This window comes from Perca flavescens, chromosome 9, assembly GCF_004354835.1.
Source record: "Perca flavescens isolate YP-PL-M2 chromosome 9, PFLA_1.0, whole genome shotgun sequence".
In the NCBI taxonomy this organism is placed as follows: Eukaryota; Metazoa; Chordata; class Actinopteri; order Perciformes; family Percidae; genus Perca; species Perca flavescens.
This window is the reverse complement of record NC_041339.1, coordinates 16,861,916-16,886,901: the sequence shown is the minus strand read 5'-3', so window position 1 is coordinate 16,886,901 and position 24,986 is coordinate 16,861,916. Positions and strand designations below refer to the sequence as shown.

At 40.2% G+C, this 24,986-nt stretch overlaps 1 protein-coding gene across 3 annotated transcripts in view; it reads left to right on the top strand.

Annotated features, from left to right (window-relative positions):
* LOC114561099 (guanine nucleotide-binding protein G(q) subunit alpha) overlaps positions 1-24,986 on the top strand; it is a 35,936-nt gene that overhangs the window by 8,564 nt on the left and 2,386 nt on the right. For 2 of the 3 annotated variants that reach the window (XM_028586813.1, XM_028586812.1), the window contains 4 exons: positions 17,277-17,461; positions 19,322-19,476; positions 20,757-20,885; positions 23,378-23,507. In XM_028586813.1, coding sequence (XP_028442614.1) covers positions 17,277-17,461; positions 19,322-19,476; positions 20,757-20,885; positions 23,378-23,507 — 599 coding nt within the window. Of the gene's footprint in view, positions 1-17,276; positions 17,462-19,321; positions 19,477-20,044; positions 20,174-20,756; positions 20,886-23,377; positions 23,508-24,986 lie in introns of all 3 variants that reach the window. The other variant, XM_028586814.1, reaches the window with a different exon arrangement.

Genomic DNA, 24,986 nt, shown 5'->3' with positions numbered 1-24,986 from the left:
CTGTAACTTTTAAATGTGGATCCACTGTTGACTGAAGGTCAAGTAATTCATATGGATGAAAATCCTGTAAAACGTGTACTGCACAAATACTAATTTTTTCTTCTTCTGTGGAAGTGTGTTCCTATTGTACATAAGGAACATGTGACTTGCATCAGTTGTGGTTCCTACATGTAATGACAGAAAGTCACACTTTTATTTGGAATTTTTCTTTTTTTGAGTAATGCATTTTCGTCTAAAATGGTCAAGTCAGTATTGTATCGTTTGAGGACCAGTCTCTGACAAATTGATTGCCAGACAAATGCAGAGTATCACAGCAGAGGTTGTTGCCTGGGATTAAGACCACCCATGCTAATGTATGAAATATAACAAAAAGTGCCATATCGCCCAGCAAAAAGCCATATATTTAATGCCCAGACCATGGATTATTAAAGTCACTGTGAGTCCCCTCAGACAAAATTGAGACACCTGCACCCCCCAACAATCCCCCAAAACGAAATATAACGCGTTACTTAGTAACGCGTTACTTAGTAACGCGTTACTGTAATCTGACCACTTTTTTCAGTAACGAGTAATCGAACCATCTTTCCAAACCAGTAATCAGATTATAGTTACTTATCCAAGTCACTGTGCGTTACTATTTACAAAAATATATATTTTTGCTTTCTTCTTGCGTCTCGGGGAGTCAAGTCACGTTTTCAGCATGTGGACAGTTCACGTGTACCACGCAGTGACACAAACGTAAACAACAATGGAGGGACGAGAGAGATGCGCGTTTTTTAGCTGGAAATACAGTTACTATTTTGAGTTTGTATCAGTTAAAGATGGCAATATTAAGGTTCGTTGTACACTCCTGCTGGTGGCGACAAAGTGCTATCTAGCTACAAAAACGCTACGTCAAATTTTCAGAAACATTTGGTGACGGCTATAGATGTTTCCTCAGGTGTTGGTGGGGTTTTGTAAGGCAGGTGCTTAAAGGCTCTGACACACCAACCTGATGGCCGACTGTCGGCAGAAAAGGCAGTCAGACTGATCATTCGGCTCCCGTCGGTCCAAAAAGTGCCTTGGAACACACAGAAGCGACGCCGACTTGAGCATACGTTCTGTGTGTGTGCGCGAGATGTAATAAGTCTCCATTACAGCAGGCAGCGCTAATGTATTGTATTGTCGCCCAAAAAATGAAAACCGGAAATGACGAACGCATCACGTGGGTCTGGCTTCTCCCGAATTTCAAAGCCGACCATAATGGCTGCTCATTCGGAATACGATCTCATATATACTATTACGAAAATAGTTCACAGTTTTTCTGAAAACGATCGACAAAGGTCAGTTTTTAAGATTTTTGTCAGATTTTGAGAGGCGTTCGTCACGCTCATCCCGCTCGTCAGTTCCGGTAAGTGTTTTAACATAAGTGCACTGATTCGCTAGTCAAGGGCTAGAACTGAGTCTGACTGCCCACTGGCTGATTCAACAAGTAAAATTGGCCCAAATTAAAGCTGACGACGGCAGAGAACACACCAAACCGACTCGAGTCACCGACCTCGCAAGACTGTCCGATAGCCGATAATTGTGTTAACAGTGTTAATAGCCTTAACAGTCATTAAACAGACATTTTTATTTGTTTCCACAAAATACAACTATACAATACAGAATATTCCTTAGTATAAAAAAATGTTCAGTGCATTTAAACGCAGTATTGTAAAAGTTGACATATTTACCAGAGATACAAAATATTTTACTATTGAATTCCAGAATGTATGAAACACAACTATGACCTATCACCTTAAAAGATTCATATGGCCAACTTGGTAGCAAACTGTTGCCTATTTACACATCTAGCAGATACATATGGGCAGAAATATGTGTCACTAGAAACTGAATTTGAAGCATTTACATTTAAATTTGAATTGCTCAACGTAAATAATTGCATTAAAAACTGATTTTGAATCCCATAATTTGAATTTGTATTGTTTACCTTGAATAATTGCATTGCATGATTTGAAATGGAATTTATTAGTCTTGCATTGTCAGCTCTATCTCCACAGTTGCTCTTACCAGTGTACCTCTTCCATAGCAATCTCACCAATCGTTCCCAAATGTCCCGGTTATATAGTAAATGCCGTAAACATATTCTTTGTAAATCTTTACAATCAATCACCAAAATAACCAAGCGGGCCTGCCTTATTGCACGATCCAAATTTTCTTCAAAACTTGCCATTTACAGTTGCCTGGATGTCAGGCTTTATCCTGGAAATGTACTTCCGTTGATCCAGACTAAATTCTAATAAACTTGAAACTGTATGTTATACAATAACATTTAATTCAGTTGCTCTAAAACTGTGTTTGATCCTCACTAAAAATTCAACTCTCTATAACTTCCACATTCAGTTCTCACAATTCAAATTCAGCTCTTGCAATTCAATTTCAGTTTACTGAGACACCCATCCGGTCGTGGAGAAATGGCAATCGAGTGCAGATTCACAGAACCACGGCCCGTGTACGTTTATCAGACCACAGATGAGACAAGAATTAGCCAGCTAGCGCACTCTGCGGTCCCTCTGCCTCACTCCCCACTGCAAAGAGACTATTTCACCAGGAGTTAAGCGGGCGGCTGCTCCGGAGACTGACCTTCAGTTAGCAGCTGTAGCAACTCAAATTCAGATCTAGTTTTGTCGTTCACCTTTTCAAACATGGTTACCTAGTTTCTTCTCATGCCTGCCTGGGTATTAAACGCGGTGAAGGACGGCAGAGAGAGGGCACACTATCAGCGGTTATGAGCTGGATTCAAATCCCCAACATCAGGAGCACATTCTGTACACCTGAACGAGCTAAGGTCTGGGGCCTTAGCTCGCACAAGATATTTACCTGAACTCATAATTGTGTGTGTGTGTGTGTGTGTGTGTGTGTGTGTGTGTGTGTGTGTGTGTGTGTGTGTGTGTGTGTGTGTGTGTGTGTGTGTGTGTGTGTGTGTGTGTGTGTGTGTGTGTGTGTGTGTGTGTGTGTGTGTGTGTGTGTGTGTGTGTGTGTGTGTGTGTGTGTGTGCGCACTTCATCTGTCAATGTGCACACCGCTCAAACAGGTCGCTAGTATCTAGGTTAATGAGTGTTTGTTTTTTGGCAACACCCAAGGATGTATCATGCATGGAGCCTACCTACGCCTATTATGGTTTCTCTTAGTAAGTCTTTCAGTAAGCCAAGCAGATAAGCTCTGTGTTGGCCATATTTATTTGGATCTGTTAGCTGCTGCCAAGGTAACTGCCGGCATGGCAGAGTTTTGTAAAAACAACAAATTTGCAGACCGTACAGATGAACAACCCACACACAGAAAGGATAAAATGACCCAAAAGAGATGTGTGAGAGTGTGTGTATGTACAGTGGCATCGTGGGCCATGATACGGCTGCCTCATAGGGCTGCCCTGTGATACCCGAGCTATCCTCATAGACCTAATAGCACTGCTGAAGGCATAGTTGGCAGATGCCTTCCTGTATTCTTACTCCCACAACTGTATGTCTATTACAGCACTGACTTACACTCAGCCAAGGTTGATAATGCTAATCATCACCCACGTGAGCCTATTTCCCAGAAATTTCAAATTGCTAGACTCATGCTGCCTGACCTGGCATTCTGGTGTTACTGTGCCAACTAACTGCCAGTTCGTTTAGCCAACTGGTTTATTTTGGTTTATGTTGAAATAGTTTTTTTTATCTACCATGAAAGTCACATGCATTTCAGTTATGTTGCACTTAGCAATGAATTGTGTCTAAACCAGTCAAACCCTTTCAACCTGGCTGTACTATCTATCATCGGGATACTGAATGTGTTTTCCTTACGCAGCTCAATAAATTACAGCTAGGCCATATCTATATTTCTTGACCCAATATGACTTGTGTGGCACCTTTTTCCTGTCAACATGAAGCATTGCCAGAAATTGGTGGTCTAACATTGTATTTATGCAGTGGGCATTAGGTCATTATAGTTGCTTGTAGGCTTTGCTGTCATATTTAATTTAATGTAAATGCTTTGGGTTTTTTGACTGCTTGTCAGACAAAATAAACTTAAAAATTAAACTATGAAATGTAAAAAAATAGTGAAAAAAAGCCATTTACAATTCCTCCATAACGCACTGTGAAGTCTTTAATTTGCATGTTTTGTTCAACCAATATACTGTAACATATATTGTAGGGGTGCACGATTCAGAAAATTCTGTATCGATTTTTAAGCTCAAGATTCGATTCAAGAAAAAAAAAAAAAAAAAAAATATTCACAGTATGTAAATGTAGTTACTTTTCCCCATGTTATTGCAGTACACATACAATTTGCTGGCAAGACAAGTCAATGCAGTGTGTGGCTACACTAGCTCCGTAGTTACTCCAGTTTCCAGCTGTTTTTTATAATTCTATTGCTTCAATGACAAAGCAACTGCTACTATGCCATGAGCTATGAATAAGTCAGAAATGTGATGACTAACATTCTCTGCATCGCCTGTTTAGTGTAAAACTTTCATACATAAGAATGCTGAAATATTTTGCATGGCTTATCTGGAACTGTATTTGTTCCCATAAGAGCATATGTAAAGTGCACTGTGGTCAGTCTATTGGGTACACCTAGATAAAACTAATGCAGTCTTAAGGTTTAAGCTGTTTTTAGAACTTTATGGTCATTTTGGGGGCTGTAATGCGTGTTGCTATTGTATTGCATTTAGGGCTTTGACTCCGAACTTAGTTATTCGAATATAATTCGAATATTAAATAAAATATTAGGACGAACAAATATTAGGCAGCCCTTAAAGGAACACGCCGACTTATTGGGAATTTAGCTTATTCACCGTAACCCCCAGAGTTAGACAAGTCCATACATACCCTTCTCATCTCTGTGTGTGCTGTAATGCTGTCTGACGGCTCCAGCGACATCAGGCCAGCACAGAACATGCAGGTAATGGTTCCAGCAATCCTACTGCTCCAAATAAGTGACAAAATAACACCAACATGTTCCTATTTACATGTTGTGATTTATAGAGTCACAGCGTGTACAAAAAACAACGTAACATGAGACACAGCAGTCTTCTAACTGTAAACAAACCGGGAACTATATTCTCAGGCGGAAGAATATAGTACTTGGGCAGAGTGATATGCTCGCAGCAAGCCTGTCTGAGAATATAGTTCCAGGTTTGTTTACTGTTAGAAGATGGCTGTGTCTCATGTTACGTTGTTTTTTGTACACGCTGTGACTCTACAAATCACAACATGTAAATAGGAACATGTTGGCGTTATTTTGTCACTTTTGTAACAATTCGGAGCAGTAGGCTAGTTGGAACCAGTTACCTGCAGGATCTGTGCTGGGCTAAGCTAATGCTGGAAGCGTCAGACAGTGTTACAGCACGCACGGAGATGAGAAGGGTATGTATCAACTTGTCTTACTCTGGGGGTTACAGTGAATAAGCTAAATTCCCAATAAGTCGGCATGTTCCTTTAATATTCGAACCTGTTATGGGCATTATTTTTTGTCAATGTGTTTGCTTGTAAACGTTGTTTTCAATTCAGATTCCGAGGCTTTTCAAAAATACGCATTTCAAAATGTAAGTACACGTCGCGGCGACACACGTCTCTCGGATGTGGGTTGCATTTCCCCCAGACTCATTTCCTGGTTCTCTTTCTCCATAAACAACGTGAAATCAAGGAGAGGGTTCACTTTTCCTGCTACAGATTTCCCAACATGGTCAGAAAGAACAGGGGAGACACTTTGTTTCTCTCACTGTGACTCTAGAGTCGCTACTCACTCTGAAGCTACTGGTAATCACCGTCACTCTCTCACTCTATTTTTTACACACACACACACACACACACACACACACACACACACACACCGCAGAAGTATAAACATCAGCCCACTTACGTAGGCTACGGTGAAAGCGCCGAACTTCCTGTCGAAAGCATACTGTTTGTGTCCAGGGTCTGACTTTTAATAATGTTAACAATTTTAATAATTGTGTTTTTTCTTCTGAAAACATCATTGTCTGCCTATTGACATTGACTGATACATTGCCCTCTGGTGGACAGAACACATACAACTTAAGTTTGATAAAAGTATAGGTCTTACTGAAGGCGTAATGGTCAAAATATTATTAATAAATATTAGAATATATTTGAATATTAATAAACAAACGAACTTCGAATATGATTTGATTTTATTATTTTATTATTTAAAAAAACATGCTATAACAGTGTTACTCGCATGGCTCCCATTATCCTCCGTGACACGCTCTCTTCAACTTCGCCTGACAACTGTTCTCCAAAACAAACCGCTCTGAGATAACAGAGCTAAGCCCATAGCTTCACTCACTCAAAGCAGATAGTATGTGTGAAATAAAAACAGGACACGTAATTTCACTGTGTGTAGTGTTTAACTACGCTAACTAACCGTGTGTTGTGAACCGCATGTAGTGATTTAAAAAAACAGACAACCGCTGTGTCTCAGAGACCGGGCAACAGCAGCCAGGACGTTGAGAATCCACGTGCGAGAGGTGATGGATAGTTCCAGTCATTTCGTCATGTATTCACTTCGTTGAAACAAGAGAAGAAAGCCTCACTGATGTGAAGAACAGGACAGAGATACATATAGAAATGCTCTCTGCCTGCCAATGCTCCGGTAAGTCCATCACCCCGTCTCTGCCCGGCGTGCCCGAGCACACACGACGATGAAATGGCGATTTAGTCCTTTTTAAATGTGAATAAACGACAGTTACACTCACCGCCAGCAAATGCTCTTTCCGTTGCGATTGGTGGTATCTTGACAACTCGCCGTTACCTTGTTTCCTACGGACTGTGTTGATGCGACTAAGAAACAACTTAGTTTTAACGACTTAGTTAATGCGGCAGGCGCGTGTTGTTAAGGCGCCCGCCTTAACTGCAAAGTGCTGAGGGAAACCCTGATGCTGTGAAAAATGCTGCAGATGAAAATTATAGGTTTATAAAACTTAAAATCCTCTTAAACAAATGTTTCTGCTCCATTGGTTTTAGTTTCTCTGACATATAAGAAGGACTTGTGGATCTGTCCTGTGACATGTTGAATTTACATCTACAATTACCATTGTATGGAACAGTATTGTTTGTTTTATAACTATGTAAAATTCAATAGATTGTTTGTTTGTTTGTTTGTTTGTTTGTTTGTTTGTTTGTTTTAAAAAAAAAAAAAAAGGACTTGTGGTGTAAACCTGTACTGTAGCAGCCATCCCAACTATTTTTCCCCCCCCAAAGCTAGTCTACTGTATATGTATGCAGTCCTGAGCTTCTGTGCCTGGTAGATGAAAAATGGAGTTTCACAGTGTGGTACGAAGGCGAGACAGGTAGGTGTTTGTAGTTCTGCACTGTTTGTCAGGCGGCTCTGTTGGTTGAGCAAACTGATGTAGACACACCCAGAGTTTCAGCAGCTATGTGGCAGCCAGACCTGTGAGAGACTGCCCAGTGCTTCTTATGTCACCGCCTGTCTGGCTTGTTATTACAGATACATATGGTCCTGTTAAAACCTTGTCATATCGCTTGATGTTTTGATTTATGTCTCAAGTCTATGGCAGAGGGTTGGTAGATGTGACACATGTCTATTATTAAAAAGAAAACTTAAACTGTGGCTTGTTTTTTTGGATTGACTCTGAGACATACTAATGACCTGATCTTAATAAGCATAGCATATGAATAGCATAGAGTTGTAGCACTTGTTTTATCAATTGAGTTCCTGTTCGTGTGTGCATATGGAAATCTAACGGGTCTGGATACCTAAAAAAAGCTTCAAAGTTCTTTTGTATGTTTACACAGCAACACCGCAGTGGGCAAGTTCCCAACTAGGTCTTGGACTAGGAAGTGAAGTTGAAGACGGATCACAATTAGTTGAAGGGTTGCAAACTACAGCAAAACCTCTGTCCAGTGGGAAATACAGCTGTTCCAGTACACCTAGTTTTTTGAGTAAATAGGACCCAAATAGGCAAAAGGATTGAAATGACATCTAAATCCTTTAGAAGGTAAAGTATGCCAGGGATTTTTTTTCTAAACAGGAATAGAGATCCTGTGCTTGCTGCCCCGCTCTCTGTCTCTTTCTCATTCTTTCTCTCAGCATAGATCTAGATGTGCTCTTATAGTGCACTTGCTCAACACAGACACATTATAAACATTCAAATGTAGCACAGGAAAGGCTCTGGTCCTCATTCTTCCTACCACCATCATTAAGACACTCTTTAAAGTAAGTAGATGAAGATATAGCTGTAAATGAGGTGACATGGACGGTTAATTGGGAGGTACCAAGGTAGCAAGGGGGTAAGCCTCTCTCCACAACGCGTACCGCCTATGACGCCATTTTGATGCTACCTAGCCATCACCCGCCGTTAGCATTCAATTGACTGCCGTTCATTTTGACGTCACTTTGACAGCAAATAGCTTTACATCTGAAGCGTTTAAAGACTCTATTTTTCCATGGTTTATTTCTAAAGAAACACGACAATGTATAAAAGGCTCCATTACCTTGTATCTCACGTTATGGCTCCGTAGCACAGTAGAGGAATTACCGTATAGTACAGGAAAAGCTCACAAGCAGTTTCGACTTACATTAGCTGTTTAAGTTTAATTAGTAATGTTAACTAGCATTTTAGTTAGCAATAATTAGCCTGTGCCCATATTATCTCCTTACATGTACCTACGCTCTCCGTCTCTGCAAGATTGGGAATGATTGAGATTTTTCTTGGCACAGCTACCAGAAGACTTACAGCTTTCAGACATGTTGCTCACGTCACATCTACGTCTTCAAGCTCAGTTGGAGGCTGCATAGTAACGCTCAGCCATCACCGGCAAAATGCTTCTAATTAATTTCACTGGTCTCCATTGAAATCTATGAGATCACTTGGTCCATTTCTTTAACAGTCTATGGTATCTAGTCAGTGCCTGGTACACACTAGTCCATCTGCTTCATTTTGAACTAGGAGATTTTTGATTTATTAGACAGTAACAGAAATAAATGCATAACAAGATGCCATCACAGTGACATTGCACATTTAACAGAACTGTCGAGGATAACACAAGAAAGTTGCAAACTTATTTCCATTGTGGTCCTCGTTGTAGTCTGATAAAGATGTCCAGGCAAGCTACAGCTGACTAAACGGTACCTTGTGTACACTCAACCATATCCAAATACAAAATAAATACAAATATATACATCATAATAATAAATAGTCATTTAAGACTACATATAAATGGATATGTTTTTAATTTTAATGTCTATTCAAGTTTTGTAAAGATAATGACGTGGGCCAAATATATGTGTCGGAAGCAGGATATTTTAGTTTTAGAGCAAATTTATAATTTTTAACAGACTCACACCACCATTTGTTCAGGTGTTATTTTGCTCCTGCAAATCATTGTAAATAAACAAACCATGTATTAGCTGGAGAAATGGACAGAAAATTAAAAGCCTGCAACACAATACAAGAGCTGTGCAATAATTGTGGCATGTGATGTGTAGAGCTGGGTACTGAACTTCTATACTTTTAGGCACCGACTGAATTGCCTCCATAGTATCGAGTATTGAAGAATGCTTTGTCGTTCAATACCTAATTTGAATACCTAAGGTAAATTTCATCAGCGTCAGTGAACCAAATAAGCATGCAGCATGGTTCTACCAAGATCTAATAATGCTCGTGATTGGCTGTCTAGCGTTACACGTCGTAGAGGCATGCTGGAAAAACACGACAGCACACACTTGTATGTGTGTGCGGGCAAAAATAGCCATTAGACAGTCATTCAGTTCCTGTACAGTCAGACAGGCCTTCAGCACACCTTTCCCAACAATGAGCTGAAGTGGACATAGCTTCCTGTTTGATGTGCTTGGGGAAGTTTTAAGGAATCATTTACTTAGAGCTCCCTTCTCCTCCATTCTGTCACACTTTAAACCTCCTTCCTTTCCTTCTGTCTCCTCAACTCTCTTTTGTTCTTTCCCCTTCAACATGGATGCCAAACTCTACTTCACGTTATTACTCTTCATGTAAACCCCCGCTGAAATGTCTGCCGTGGCCTCCAGCTGGCCCGACCCAATGAAACACATCAACACATTTTTTTTCCTGTTCTTGTGAGTTAATGGTTATTTAGCAGAATGACTAATACCCCATTCAGTGCATGATGTGGGCAGAGTGACACAGTTCTCCCTCGGTTAACGGTCACGGCTCTGTGATTATCGGGCTTCTCCTCATCCTGCTTTCTCCGGCTTTGCTGTGTTGGGGATTTCAGAATTGTTCAAGGTCTCTGGTAAGCCTGAATGGGACTCGGCACCCTAATGTTGTGAAGCTTCTAATTTATCATCTTTTTATATGAACGCACAGATTCATGTGGATTTTGTCTTACATGACTTTTGGCTATAACATGATCTACAATATTGTCAAAATGACATGATGATCCATTTTTACTGTGAGCTTCCAAACCTGTGCATCAGTGTTAGACCTCAGAGAGTAGTTTTAGTTATAAAGGTGAGCTACGTCTTCTGGGATTATCTGAAGTTGGAGACTACAAAGACTGTTTGTAATTTGGTCATAAACAACAGTCTTATGCCGTTCATTGAATTTGTCCGGCAATTTCGGCGTCGGTCCTTACCGACAGATGTTCCTGAATCGTCTTCTCTCCAGTTAGTCATTTTCGTTGGTGTCTTTATGGGGTCGTCGTCTTCTTCTTCTCCCTCATTGTTTGTTTACTTCCAGTAGTGACAGCCACAACGTCATCAACACGCCCACTCGTTTGCTGTGAATTATCCAGACTACTGGCTGCATTAAATAATGCCCATTAAAACATTTGAATATTATAAGCATCTGAATACCTAACTGTGAATATATATATATATATATATATATATATATATATATATATTGTGAACATATTTTATTTCAAAAGTATCTCTCTGAATTCATATGGTTGAAAATCCCCTCTTTTTAAAATGTCAGTAGTTGATTTAAAGTTGTGCAATTTCCATTCAGATAAGAAAGTTCAAATATGCAATATTCAGAGGAGAATAACATACTTATAAGATTCAGATTTGTTTTGTCCATTATTTGCTTTCATAACTTTAATTCCCATAGGCTGAGAGTAGAGGACTGGCTGAGGACGTTGTGGGGATTAAAAAATGCATGCTAAAGTTGCATGTTTGACTGGGCTCTGTGGAGACGTACTGAAGCCTATCAGCTGGTGCTTTCTGCCATGTATTTGAGTCCAGTACAGTAGTTGCCATGGGAACTAGCATTACCCCTCAGGAGTAGCTCCAGTGAATGTACAGTAGCTTGTCCGTGAGAAATGCTTCTGCTGGGTTTTCCAGTTAGTCACGAGAACAATAGGATCTGTTGAATTAAGCTGATCATGCCTGCAAGACATGCACCCTCTTCTCTGTTTGTAAAATTAAAATGCACGCGCACGCGCGCGCGCACACACTCTCTCTCTAACAACACAGCTGATGTATCTATCCCATGTTAACCCTCATTTCTCTGCTTCTCTGCTTATGTAAGCAGAGAAAATGTACCCTTAGTATTTTTCTTTTCTTACTCCCTCACATCCCAGTAACACCACTCCCTTCTTTTCAGGTCTTTAGTCAATGAGAAAGTGAACTCTCCTGTCTTTAACAATTGCTATTTATGTCCCTCTCTCAGACATTCTCTGTCTGAAGGGAAAACTCCAGTGTTGACCTGCTTTCCACAGTGAATGATCCTGCCTGGTTAGAGGGCAGGGGGTGCTCAGGGCACTCCTTCACTCAACTGTGCTCCTCTGTCAGCGACACTCAAGCTTGACTCTCGTCATCCTTGGAAGACATTTCAGTTACTTTGCCTTGGGAATACCAGCTGTACTTCATCACACTAAGCACATTCCATTATCTAATCAGCCACTGCAATTCTGCCTACACAATCTGGCTGTAAAAATGATCAGTGTCACTAGTGTTTTTTTGTTTGATTGCTTTGCACATTTCCTTTTATTTAGTTTTTTTAAAGATAATTTTTTTGGCTTTTTCCGCCTTTATTTTTTTTGACAGGACAGCTATGTGAGAAAGGGGGGAGAGAGAGAGGGGGAAGACATGCAGGAATTTGTCACAAGTCGGATTCGAACCCTTGGACCTCTGCGTCGAGGCATAAACCTGTCAGTACATGTGCACCTGCTCTAACACTGAGCCAACCCGGCCACGGCACGTTTCCTTTTTTCCCAATTTGGTATTGCCAGTAGTGCACATTGTTTCACATCTGTCTTTGGATCTACTGATGGTTATGTCTGTCTCTCCGCTGTTTCGGTCCACCACTTCCCAAGACGTTTTGTTCATATTCATGGTCCCCAGAGGATTAATCCTACTTGACCTTTCCTTCGAGCGACACTGTGAGAAGTGTCTTGACAACTTTTGGATTGCCAAAATTAAAATTTGTCCAACACTTTGGGTTTATGTTTATGACTAAAAGTTAGTGGTGGATCTCGCGATATTAAAACATGACAATATTTCTTGTCAAGGTAAACAATTGTCTCCAGTATCAGTACACGAGTGCAGAATTACGTCGGTACTACTGAGGGCTGATTAACATTAAATCAAGCGGTGCCAATTTTCGGTACCTGAGAGTGCATAAGCGTGAGCTTCTCTGTCCTCTCTGCAGGTTTCGCAGAGAGGCGGGCTCGGCTCTGAAACACAAACGCAGAGGTGCGGTGCAGATGTCGCCTCGCTGCTACTTTAAGTCACAGTGAGTCACAGCAATGCCGGTAAGGCTGTCACAAATGTGGTTACATTTTTCAAAACTTCTCGCAGACAGCGTTTGCTGCAATATAATATAATAGCAAGATCGCGTTGCACTTAACTTTACATTTCCGAGACAGACCGGCACAACAGTGTTCACTATGCCCTGGTGACAGACTGACAGGCTGAGGTTGTAGGGCAAGGCAACTTTATTTCTATAGCACATTTCAGCAACAAGGCAATTCAACGTGCTTTACATAAAATATTAAAATATAAAAACATATATAATTGGATTTAACAGGTTGTAGGGAGAGGGAGGTGTTTTATTTTGTGTGGTGTGTAAAATGTTCTAAATAATGTTTTAGGTAAATAGGATAAATAGGTTTGGAATTATTTTTACAATTGTGTCACTACCCGATGTGAGTCGAGTGCACATGTGAGTTGCACATGCTCAGGTTTAAAAGGTTTACAGTATAACGCCAAGGGATCTGGATCCGGCAAACCATTTTGGCTATCTATGATTCGTTATGTAGGTCCATTTTGTCTCATGTAGTCTCTCGTTAGCAGGTTCTTGTAGGCTACTTCAGCCTCTAGCGAGGATCACAAACAAACATAGTAGTAGTTTTCTCCCAAAGAATAACCTGGCAAACGTTATATCTGTATAACTTGAACAAGCCTCACAAGTCGTCCTTTGCGAAGCCCCCACACCTGTCTCAAAGTGACGCATGCACAACTCACATCTGCACTCGACTCACATCGGGTAGTGACAGCGAAATACGTTTTGTTATTACAGAGGGAAAGTACTGGAAAAAAGTTGGACTGAATTTCAGGTACCGGTAAAAATGTGAACGCTACACAACCCTATCCGCCACTTTTAAATCGTTTGTGTGGCAGCATTTTGGATTCCCGGTGGAAACGCCACGGTTATTAGGTTTGAAGAGGTTAGTTGTACAGAAGAGAAGCCATTTGAGTTTGTGGCAAAACCTTTCATAGTGCTCGTTTTCATTTTGTGAGATTGCGATATCTATTGAATAAACAACTATTTTTCCAGTTATATATTGTCATTGAAGTTTTCTTTAAAACGGTGTTAAAATCTCGTCTCGTACCCAATATTGTATATCGTCTGGTCTCGTGAGCTGAGTGTTGCGCCACACCCCTACTAAAAATACTTGTTAAATTATCAAATGTTAGCATGCTAACACAATAAACTAAGATAGTAAACATGGTAAATATTAGACCTGCTAAGCGTCATTGTGAGAATGTTAGCATGGTGATGTTAGCATTTAGCACAAAAAACTGCTCGTAGAGCGTCTAGCATGGCTGTAGGCTCCTCCTCGTGTTGTTGTGCCTACCAGCGAGGAGCTTCAGTCGTGGGATGAAGCATGCACAAAGATTCATGTTATAGATCCTGCGCTTAAACAGAGCCTGCTGTTCATTGCTCTTAAGGACTTGATATATACAGCAAAATAGACATGCACGCAGTTCTGTTAATGCTACATTGGGTGGAAGTGTTCACACACGTTTTTTAGCATATATGGAAAATGTAAGTCAAATAGGTTTTCTAAATGTACAAACAACATACTGTCAGCAATTTGAGGGGCATCACCATGCTATCTTTATCCTAATTAAGATCAGTAGAACAAAGATAAGAGTGAAAGGTAGAAAACAGAGAATATGTGTAGCTAAGCTGCAGTGACTCAGACTTGAATGTTGGGAGAAGTGAAATGGAGAGATGAGTGGTGGAGAGCTGGAGCAGGGTTGTTGAGGAAGAAAATGGTGGTGGAAAATAGGAGGATTGCTCTGGAGAGAGAGCTGCATAGTGAAACTGGAGATTGAGTTTGGGTTTAGACCGCTACCTTCCCTTGTCTTTTGATTGTTCCTCTTTAGTTGATGACCACAGTGTACAAAACTCTGATGCTTTCATCCTGACTCTGGCATCCCCTAAGCCTGGAGTGGTAGTTTGAATATGTCCATATAAAGATACAGAATCTGCTGTGGAAGCTTTCTTGAAAAAGGTAGAGTGTAGAGGTAGTGTAGGGGTAGAGGGATATGTGGGGTTCTGTGTATTTCTTTCTCTGCACGTTCAAGCAAGTTTTCTTCTCTATGACTAGGTATTCCTGTGTGTTTATGCCTGTGTGCATATGTGTGGTCACTATGATACAAAATTGGACAAGTGAACTCAGTTTACCCGGCTCTTTGTTGAGCTGAGGTGAGCCGTGCAGCCCTCATGTGGTTACTCTGGGCTGCTCCACTTACCCAGACTGTCAGTCGGGCCTCTGTGGTAACCACAGCCAAAACAATGATTACATTACATTGTTACATTGCACATCTCAGGACACTCGAACAAAGATGACAACAGACAATGGCTAGTCCACAATTTGAAGAAACATTTGTCCATATAAATTTTTTGCTTTACATTCTTATCTAGAATCCCTTTACACAGGGTTATGTAACTCACATTTCTTGATCACCGAAACTGCATACAATTGTAAGTAACACTTAAGGATACTTTGAGTTATTTATTTATTTTAATTTATTTTCAATGGAATAAAAAGTTAATTTAACGATAAGTGAACCAGAACCTGACACCATGTAGACAAATGACCAGTTCAGCTAAGCAGCCTGTACTGGTAAAACACAGACCCTGTGTTCCAATACCCATACTACTATACCATGTAGTATGCCAGAAAAAGATTTTAGTATGTCCCAATACATAGTATGTCCAATTAGGTCTGTGTATTGGCAAGAATCTGGCGATAGAATACATATCACAATACATGGGTCACGATTCAATATATTACAATATATTTCGATACTGCGTAAGGCCATATTGGGATTTTTTTAAAGTATCATTTTAGAAAAACCAATATTTAAAAAAAAAAAAAACCTGATGTTCATAAAAGTCAAATAAGTTTACTTTAGGTAAACAATTCAGTACACAGAAAATCAAACCGTAAATTGTTATATGCTAAAGTAGGCCAAAGTTCAGCCATAGCTATGTGGTTAGTTTCTAGCAAAAAGTCAGGCACTGTTAGGCAAGGACACTAGTGGTGTGTCACAGCATAGCCATCTAGCGGTAGGGGGTTTAAACACAACATAAACGTGAACCACTGTCTTACATGAAAATATATATATATATATATACACACACTTTTTTTTTTTTTTTTTTTGAAAATCGATACAGTATTGCAAAATAAAATATCGCAATTCTCAAGTGTATCAATTTTTTTCTTAAACCCCTATGTCCAATACATTATGCCAAAAATACCAGGATGTCCTACTGCACCTGATTTTTGCAGTATGCAGGCTAGCATGCTTCTCTGACCCACAATTCTTTGTGCAGCATATATGAGCATGAAAGTTCAAGCCGCAGTGTTAGGAAGAAGTACTATGTCCCAATTGTATGCATACTGCATGCAGCAGTTTGTACTTTGTAAGGGCAGCTGCAGTACATACTAAAAAAGAAAAAAGAAAAAGTATGCGATTCTGAACTCCGGTAGAGGCTGAGTTGACATTGAGGTCTGGCCTGCTGCCTAGGGGCATGATGGTGTGGATTCCTGCACAGCCTTGTGTATCAGCAGCAGGTCCGAGGTGGATCGACAAGGCCAGCCTTTGGCAAAAATCGGCCAGTTTATTACCACAGAAATATGAGTTACATTAAAAGGCTACAATTTGACGAAATTAGTTTTGTTGACTTTGTTGAGAACAACTTACTCACTGCTTGTTTGCTCTTAAAAACACCACATTTGCTGACTACATTTAAAAACACCACATTTGCTGACTACATTTTATGTATATTTGTTGGACAAGGGTGGATGGATTACAGCTAATCTTTGGGTACTACTTTTGGGTGGTATTGACCCATTTTTTTTTAAACAAATGTCTGACTTAATTTCTCTAGGGCTGTCCTCGACTAAAGAAATTCTTAGTCGACTAACACTTATACAATTTTGTCGACTAATCGATTAGTTGATTTAATTGAAAGAGCTGTGCGCTTTGAGAGGTGGTTAAGACTAGAAAAGCACAATATAAATGTAGTTAATTAACCGTCTGTAAAACTGAGTTTCTCCACAATTAAACCTGCAAAAGCACCACTTTAAATATTGTGTTTACCATAAATGTGCTTATAAGTTTCTTGGAAATGAGTAATTAAGCATGAATAAGCATAAAAAATAACTAATCGACTAAAGAAATCTTAGTCGACTAAGACAAAACGACTGATTAGTTGACTAATTGACTAAGAGGTGGCAGCCCTAGATTTCTCTTACACTTGCACTGTTAATTTGTATCATCATTTAGCAGGTTTCACATCAGACTCAAATTTTCCCAATTTATCTACACACAAGAATTATCACAACATCTCATTTGATTTTTTTCTTTTCTTTCCAGTTGTAGGTCACTACTGTAGGATACTAAAACTTTCTGTCTTGTTCCCAGGTCATATCAAGGGTGGGAAGACAACTCGTACCTTTTCACACAGTCCGCAATTTCCTGCGTCCATTTTATGACCCATTTTCAGTTGTCGCCTAACCCTCTGTATCTTCTTATCTTTTTTGCAGGTACTGGAGAGAGTGGCAAGAGCACCTTCATCAAGCAGATGAGGATAATCCATGGGTCAGGCTACACAGATGAGGATAAGAAGGGCTTCACCAAATTGGTCTACCAGAACATCTTCACCTCAATGCAGGCCATGATCCGTGCAACCGAGACCCTCAAGATCCCGTACAAGTACGAACAGAACAAGGTGTGTACTGTGTGTGTGTGTGTGTGTATTAAGAGTTAGGGTGAAAATATTGTGTGATGTGTAGTTTCGCTTTGCCAGACCTTCCTCCACAGCGCTGCAGAAGAGGATCTGGCTTGTCTAAACAACATTCCGGGAGAAAAACGTGCTCTGGTTCATTGGCATTTCTTTAAACCAATCACAATCGTCTTCGGCGGCGCTAAGCACCGGACAGAGCCACGGTGCCGCTTCCAAATAGCCTCGGGAGGGAACTTGTTTTCGTGGAACATGTGTACGTTCAAAAGTTGTTTTTAGTAGTGCAAAAGAAAACTCAGATTGGACAGATAGTCTAGCTAGCTGTCTCAATTTACCCTGCAGAGACATGAGGAGCAGTTAACCATGGTCTTCATAAATCCACAGTTTAAAATTACAACACAAAGAAAGCGGCTGAATAGAGTGAAATCCGGCGGAATTTCTGTCTGCAACGGAGCAATCCCAGAAGTGGAATGTTGTGTATATAGACTATGTGATGTGTTATTGAAATGCATATCCCCATCTAAATACTTTGTTATACTTCCTTGTTTGTGAGGCACATACATTGCTGTGCAGCTACTGAAATTTACTTACTACTATGAGTAATACCATCCTACAGGAACACACTATTTTCTGCAGAAGTTGTGCAAACAGTTGGTTATTTCACATTTTAGATTTCTAAATAGATTTCTATACTTTATATTCTCTCTGGTTTAATGGACGGGTCTCATTTAGAATAAGGTGATGTCCTGTACTTCAGGATTTAGAAATGTTGGATTTATATAAACATTTATATTCATAACGACTATGTACATGCATGCACATGGACACACCCATAAAATTATGCACATACACTATACATTATTGCTATGCATGAGGGAGCATACACAAGTGCACACATACACATATGCAACACATGTTAGATGGTGTAATTTGATGTAAATATTTTTAGTTTATATAATCAGACACATTTCTCTAAGGGGACAATAAAGTATATCATATGTATAAGAATGCAGCTATTTATTATGTGCTCAAATAACTAATGTACTTTTGGTAATGATGATGATATGTCCTTTTTTGATTTTACCTTTTTCAAAGCAGAAAAGGCTTACCGGGGACAGGGGTCGCAAGTTAGCTTTGTTGCATTGTGGGAAATGTAGGCTCTAGTTTTGCAGCATCAGTTTGATTATTTTTTTTGTTTTGTTTACTTTTGTAACATTACTCTTTTGATGAATTTCCTCCAGATTAAATTATCTCACCTTAACTGAGCTAGAGTTGTCCAATGAAAAATTATAAATGTTAATAGTTGAACTCTGTTTCATTTACATTTCAGACATTTAGCCGAATCTTGAATAGTAATTAGAGCAGGTACGGGTTCAGTGTCTTCTTCATGGACACAAATTACTTCATCCAAACAACAGAGGCCACTCTGTCTTCGTGTGAATTCTCATTCAATCTCGTGAAATGTCAGGCCACCGTTGTCAGCTAGCCAGTAACCAGTGTGCAAACCACTGCGACAATAACCACATTCAAATAAATCCTAAATAAATAAACTGCTGTTGTAGAGTGAACCGTGGCTTCTGATAATAACTCATTATAACTGAATCCAGGCCACATGCTATGTATTCTAGAAAAGGGGAGTTTAAAAGTGGGGCTATGTATGTGGTATGTTAACTTCTAGAAATGTAGCACTTTCACGGTACAAATACATTGTATTCCGCTGGACTTTTTAGTCATATTTGACTAAGAAAGCACCTGACACCACCCACTTTGAGATTTGGAGGCCACCACTTACAATCCTAAATTACTAAATTGACATGTGCTTTTTTTGTGTATTACTTGTTCTCCTAGAATAATGCCCAGGTGGTACGGGAGGTGGACGTGGAGAAGATTTCATCATTCGAGCAACCGTACACGAGTGCGATAAAGATGCTGTGGGCTGACCCTGGCATCCAGGAGGCCTATGATCGCAGGAGAGAGTACCAGCTCTCCGACTCAACCAAATAGTATGTCTATGATCTATTAATCTACTAGAATAATGATGATTTACTTTGTGTAGAAGCAGGATCACTGTGCAACTGTGACCTCTAAGATATCTAATGCAAAGTGATGAAATGGGTAAACAACATTTTCTATAGTATAGACATGAGGAATGAAATCACAGACACATTAAAAAGTTGTCAATAGACCTTTTTCAGCATTTTTCTACCTGTGACAATATGCACTCGACCTGAGGAGAGTTCAATCAGATGGAGAGAGTCGGGGAAAAGGAGGATGTCTGTTGGCAGGTTTATAAACGACTGCTAATAATATCAGAGCTAATTCCAACCTGCATTAATCCATTTCAGATTAATATGGCTCCTTCAAAAGTTGAGTATTTTGGAGGGGGAATTAAAGCATGTTATATGCAAGTAGATGTATAAGATACCGCTGGCTATATGCATCTTTGTTTAAGTGTTTTGTAATTGTTGTGTTTTTGACAGAAAGCTATTGTTTGTGTCTGCTGTGTGATCTCGTACTGTTGAGACTGGTGGTTTGCCCATCTTTGTCATATGTTCCCCTCCCCTTCCACAGTTACCTTAATGATTTAGAACGAATAGCATCAGCTGGGTACGTGCCCACTCAGCAGGACGTGCTGCGGGTTCGAGTGCCTACCACTGGCATCATTGAGTACCCATTTGACCTGGAGAATATTATCTTCAGGTACTGGTGTCAAGTGCTTCCGATAACGTCACTGGTTGGCTAGCTGCTGGACAGTTGGTCAGCCAGCTGGAAACCGCCGATGCCGCTATCTCCATCTACCCTGTGCTGCACAGCAGGGCTCAGCACTTTAACACATCCCTGATGGTACACTCTCAAAGACTGGCCCAAAGTACAGGCCCAAACCCTCCTGTCAAGTCTAGAACGGCTAGAAAGGCATTTTTTATTTTCACCCAGGCAGTGAAAGTTGGCCTCTTGAGTGCTAAATCATCTTCAAATTAAAAGTTTCTGCTTCCCTAAACCTTCACAGTGGGGAGGAGTGAGGGGGTGCAGAGGATAAGATCGAGGAATGTTTTGTCTTTGGGAGCTGGGCTGCCATCAAGGATGAAGCTAAATTTCTAAGAAACGATTTGGGGGTAGAGGTACAAATTGTCACCTAATACCCTCATAACTCTTGGGAATGGTTTTCTGTGGTTACATCTGGACTGATCCACTTGCTTTTGGAGGGGGTGTGCTGTATCTGCTGTTATGCTTCACTTTCTCCTTCCTCCCTCTTGCTGTCTTTTGTTGTCCTTCCTGTCTCTAGCTATCTAAGTGATCTGGATCGTATTGCTGAACCGTCCTATCTACCAACCCAACAGGACGTGCTTAGGGTTCGAATCCCAACCACTGGGATCATAGAATACCCTTTCGACTTGCAAAGCATCATTTTCAGGTAGAAGAAGAACTAAAGTATTTTGACTAACCCCACTTCTGTTTTCATTTTAAAATCGAAAAGGCCATCTTGAGTCTGAATCAACATGTTTATATGTCACCTACAACAATGTTTTATTTCCCCATTTTGTCTGAAAATGTCCCCAATCCATTCTGTTAATTGCAGTTTATGTAATGTGCAATGTTACAGTAGAATCTACCAGAGCTGAAATGAAGTCAGTTTTTTTTACTTAATAGTTTTTCTTTGTAGTACAGACACAGCCTCCAGGACTTGGCACAGAGACAGTCTTAGGACCTGCCACCAATACGTAGAGCAGCTTCCCTTCCTCCCTCTCTTGCAAAAAAGAGAGAAGATGAGGAGATAGAGTTGGACCCAGGGAACAAGAGCGATTACAGAAGAGTGCGAATCGATAGGAAGCCATCATGTCAGCCCCCTCCTACGCTTGGCAAGGCTAGAAATAACTCTGCTTGCAATGAGGTTGTGCTGAAGAGGTTCCCAGCAGCCCTGCTGCAGCTAGCCGATAGGCTCTACTCTGCATAGCTGTGCTGCTGATGATGAATCACTACATGCTCTCAATGACATCAATGTTGTGTTAAGAGCCCGAAAATACAAATATGAAGTGGGAATGAATGTAAGGTGTCAGGTTTTATTGGAAAAAGAGCATGATTATTGAGGTTTCTTAGTTTAGTGATTTATGAGAATGAGATGTCATACTTGATGCAGGATGAGATGTTCCTCAGGCTCAATAGTAAGAAGCACATGTGGCATTATACCGCCTCTGCTAGCGGTTGACAGGGCCGTGGCTGCAACAAGGAAGCCTTTCATGGACGTGCATCTCCATTAGGCTTGCTTCCTTCTCTTTTAATTGGCTTTTGAAGTCACAGAAAATGTAATTTCACTTGGCTTATCCACCATAGGAGAGCTTATCGTACTAAGTAGGTCACTCATCCTTGCTAGAGGAAAAATGGAGGTTGTCTGATTATTTTAGGCTGGCACTTTGGAGGACTCAATTTATCAATGCCGTCCCTCCTCCTGGCAGACTCACTGACTGAGTTCACCTTTGGGATGTGGGATCAAAATTTCACTTTCTAGCTTTTGAATGATATTTAATAGAGACTTGAACTAACTCAACTGATGAGTACACTCAGTGTAATTCACTGTCTGAGTTTGTATTTTCGGTTGCGATTTAGTTAGTATATGGACAAATCCAACAATCTGACTCTTTCCCTTTCCACCCTTTTAGGTTTGTATCTAGACGCATTAACTTTTCAGTCTACTTAATTGTTTTCCCTTTTCTTAGTTTTAACACTAATTAACTTAACACTTGAGGAGAAAACTAATCCAAACAAAAACGTGAACATTAAAACCAGTTCATCTAAAAGTCGATCCACGTCTCCTACCTCCGAATTAAAACCCATATATCAAGCCTTACAAGCTCATGTTTCAATTTCTTGCATTCTTTTAATGTTTGTTCCTTGATTTCCCTATTCTTTAATATTCAGTTTTTTCCCCACCCTTAGTTTGAACCACTCCCCTATGGGGGGACCTCCTATCTGTTGCTCCTCTTATATTCCTCAAATTTAGCACCAGGCACTTCTAAATAAGACATTTTTTAAACTACTTTCTATCTCTTGCATGGACTCTCCTGCATCTACTTTGCAGAAGAAGGAGAGAAGGATGTTTTTAGAAGCATTGTTTGTACACACACCTATCTTTGTAGTTATTTTAGTTCACCGTAGAGAAGTTTTGCTCTGTCCTCTCCGTGATTCACGCTGCAGATTCTGTGCTGTCGTTTCTTCTGTTTATATTCTCGGTGCAAAAGGGGTGTTTGGCTTGAACTACGGTAGACTCATTAGATGTTATGTTAAAGTAGTAGCCAAGCTGTAACAATTCCAAATGTTGCTGTACAATTAATTGTCTCAGAAATAATTGTGATTCAAAAAAATAATTGTCTCTTTCAGTCAAAAAAGCAGCAAAATATAGTCCTCACTATTGGTAAAACTACATGGCATAATTGTCATCACTGATTCTTTTTTTTAAGTTAGTTCTCTGAAAAAAAATAAAAAACTCAACATACCGACCTATAATTATAATTTGGCATATTAAGACAACATCAACAGTCATACACCTTAGGACCTTAGTTAATATTAGCAATTAATTGTTACAGGCCTAAGTAGTAGCAATAGTGAGACCACACTAGCCTTGATATATATTGATTGGCCACATTGGACACAAAGCTTAGAGAAAAAGGAAAACTTAGGTGACATTTTACAAGATGAACGCCTCTTTGCACTGATATATTTTCTACTTCAATCATATTCCTGTCTGCCTAAATCTTTGAGATAATGTTTGAAATGCATGCTTACATTATGTGCCGCTAATTCTGAGGTTAAACAAGACAAGATTTAGAGCTAATTGTCATTTCTTCTCTTTTATGTGATTCTTTCTGCCCTCTTGTTTGTCGGCGCTCCATCTCATCATGTTCCAATCAGGATGGTGGATGTGGGGGGTCAGAGGTCCGAGAGGAGGAAGTGGATCCACTGCTTTGAGAACGTCACATCCATCATGTTTCTGGTGGCGCTCAGCGAGTACGACCAGGTCCTGGTGGAATCGGACAACGAGGTGAGACGTCGACACAGAAATAGTTATGATTTCTGAATAGTTGACTGCATACACAACATTTTGTCACACTATAGTCATAATGAGGCTTCAAGTCTTGTTGTATGTTAACATGCCATGCATCACAAGACTCTTTCTTTTCACTCTTCACACTTCTTAAACAGGCTGTTGAATATCTAACAGCTGGAATGGGATATTTAAATTTAAATTGCAAGTATTCACGTTATTGGACAATGAAATGTAATTCATCTGGACACATTCAGTTAGAGTTGCACTACTTCATATTTTTCTATTGACTCTTCACTTAGTGAAGAACCTTGAGAGAATGATCAGCAGATTCTACACCTCAGGGCTATGAAGTGTTTTAGCAAGTTTTCAGTTCATTTTGTGTGGTTTTACAGCCTGTAGCTTTAATGTTCTGGTTCATTCTCACGGCTCTCATCAACCTCATTTCCAGCAGCAGCGAGCAGATGTTTTCAGTGAATACTCAGATGTACTGTACATTAAAGCTACCTGCTCTGCAAACAGCTGACAGACAAAGTTGGTGACTAGCCGGTGAACATGGTGCAGCATTTTAGCAGCTAATGAGCCAGATGTTTATCTCAGGAGTTGGTGAAGACCAAAAGAGATAAAAGGAGAGTGACTTCCATTGGTCAGATGGCCAGAAACACGTCTTCAAATGAATGCTAATGTTGGTCTGTCTGCTGGATGTTTAAATAAGAAACTATTTGCTAAAACGTTCACCTTATCAACTTTCTAATGTCAATGTTGTGTTCACAGCTTGTTAGTCTCTCACAACAAACAGAAAACAGGTCTTCTATCTCTTTGCTTCACAGTTGTCCATGTCATCGGCTCTGACTGTTCAGATAGAATTATCGCTAATAAAGCTAATGTGATCAGCCATGGCCTCTGCTCCTCTCCTGACAATAAACCCTTTTTTCGGACCTGGTCATATGACAAGTGGGTTTCATAATCCAGACCCAGCTGCCAGCTTGACTCACTATATCTGCTGTACATCACTGCAGCTTCATGGTCAACACTATCAATGTTTGTCTACTCTGGCAACGGTTTGTTAATGCACACATACTGTACTTTGTCTTCACTGGGCCTGCTAAGGTGTCTGACCTTATTGTACACACAAGAACAGGAATATGTTTTCATTTTTGCAGGCTGCTGTTTATTTACTTTTCCTGCTTGTAATATGTCACCGGTGGTAGGCCCCACTGGACAATTTTAATGCTGTTGCTGAGCTCCGTTTCGGAGTCGAGGCTGGGCAGTGTTTAGGCATCCCAGTTTGCAGCTATTATCCTGTCGTGTTGACAGGCTTGAGACGGAGACTTTGACCCTTCAGACCGATCAGAGTCTGACGAGACTGTTTTCAAACATCTTTGATTTCATCGGGTCAAGTGTGGCCAGGATCATATTATGCCTCACCAAGACTAAACTGTGTGAGTGATGCTGGCAAGGAATTTAGATCAGAAA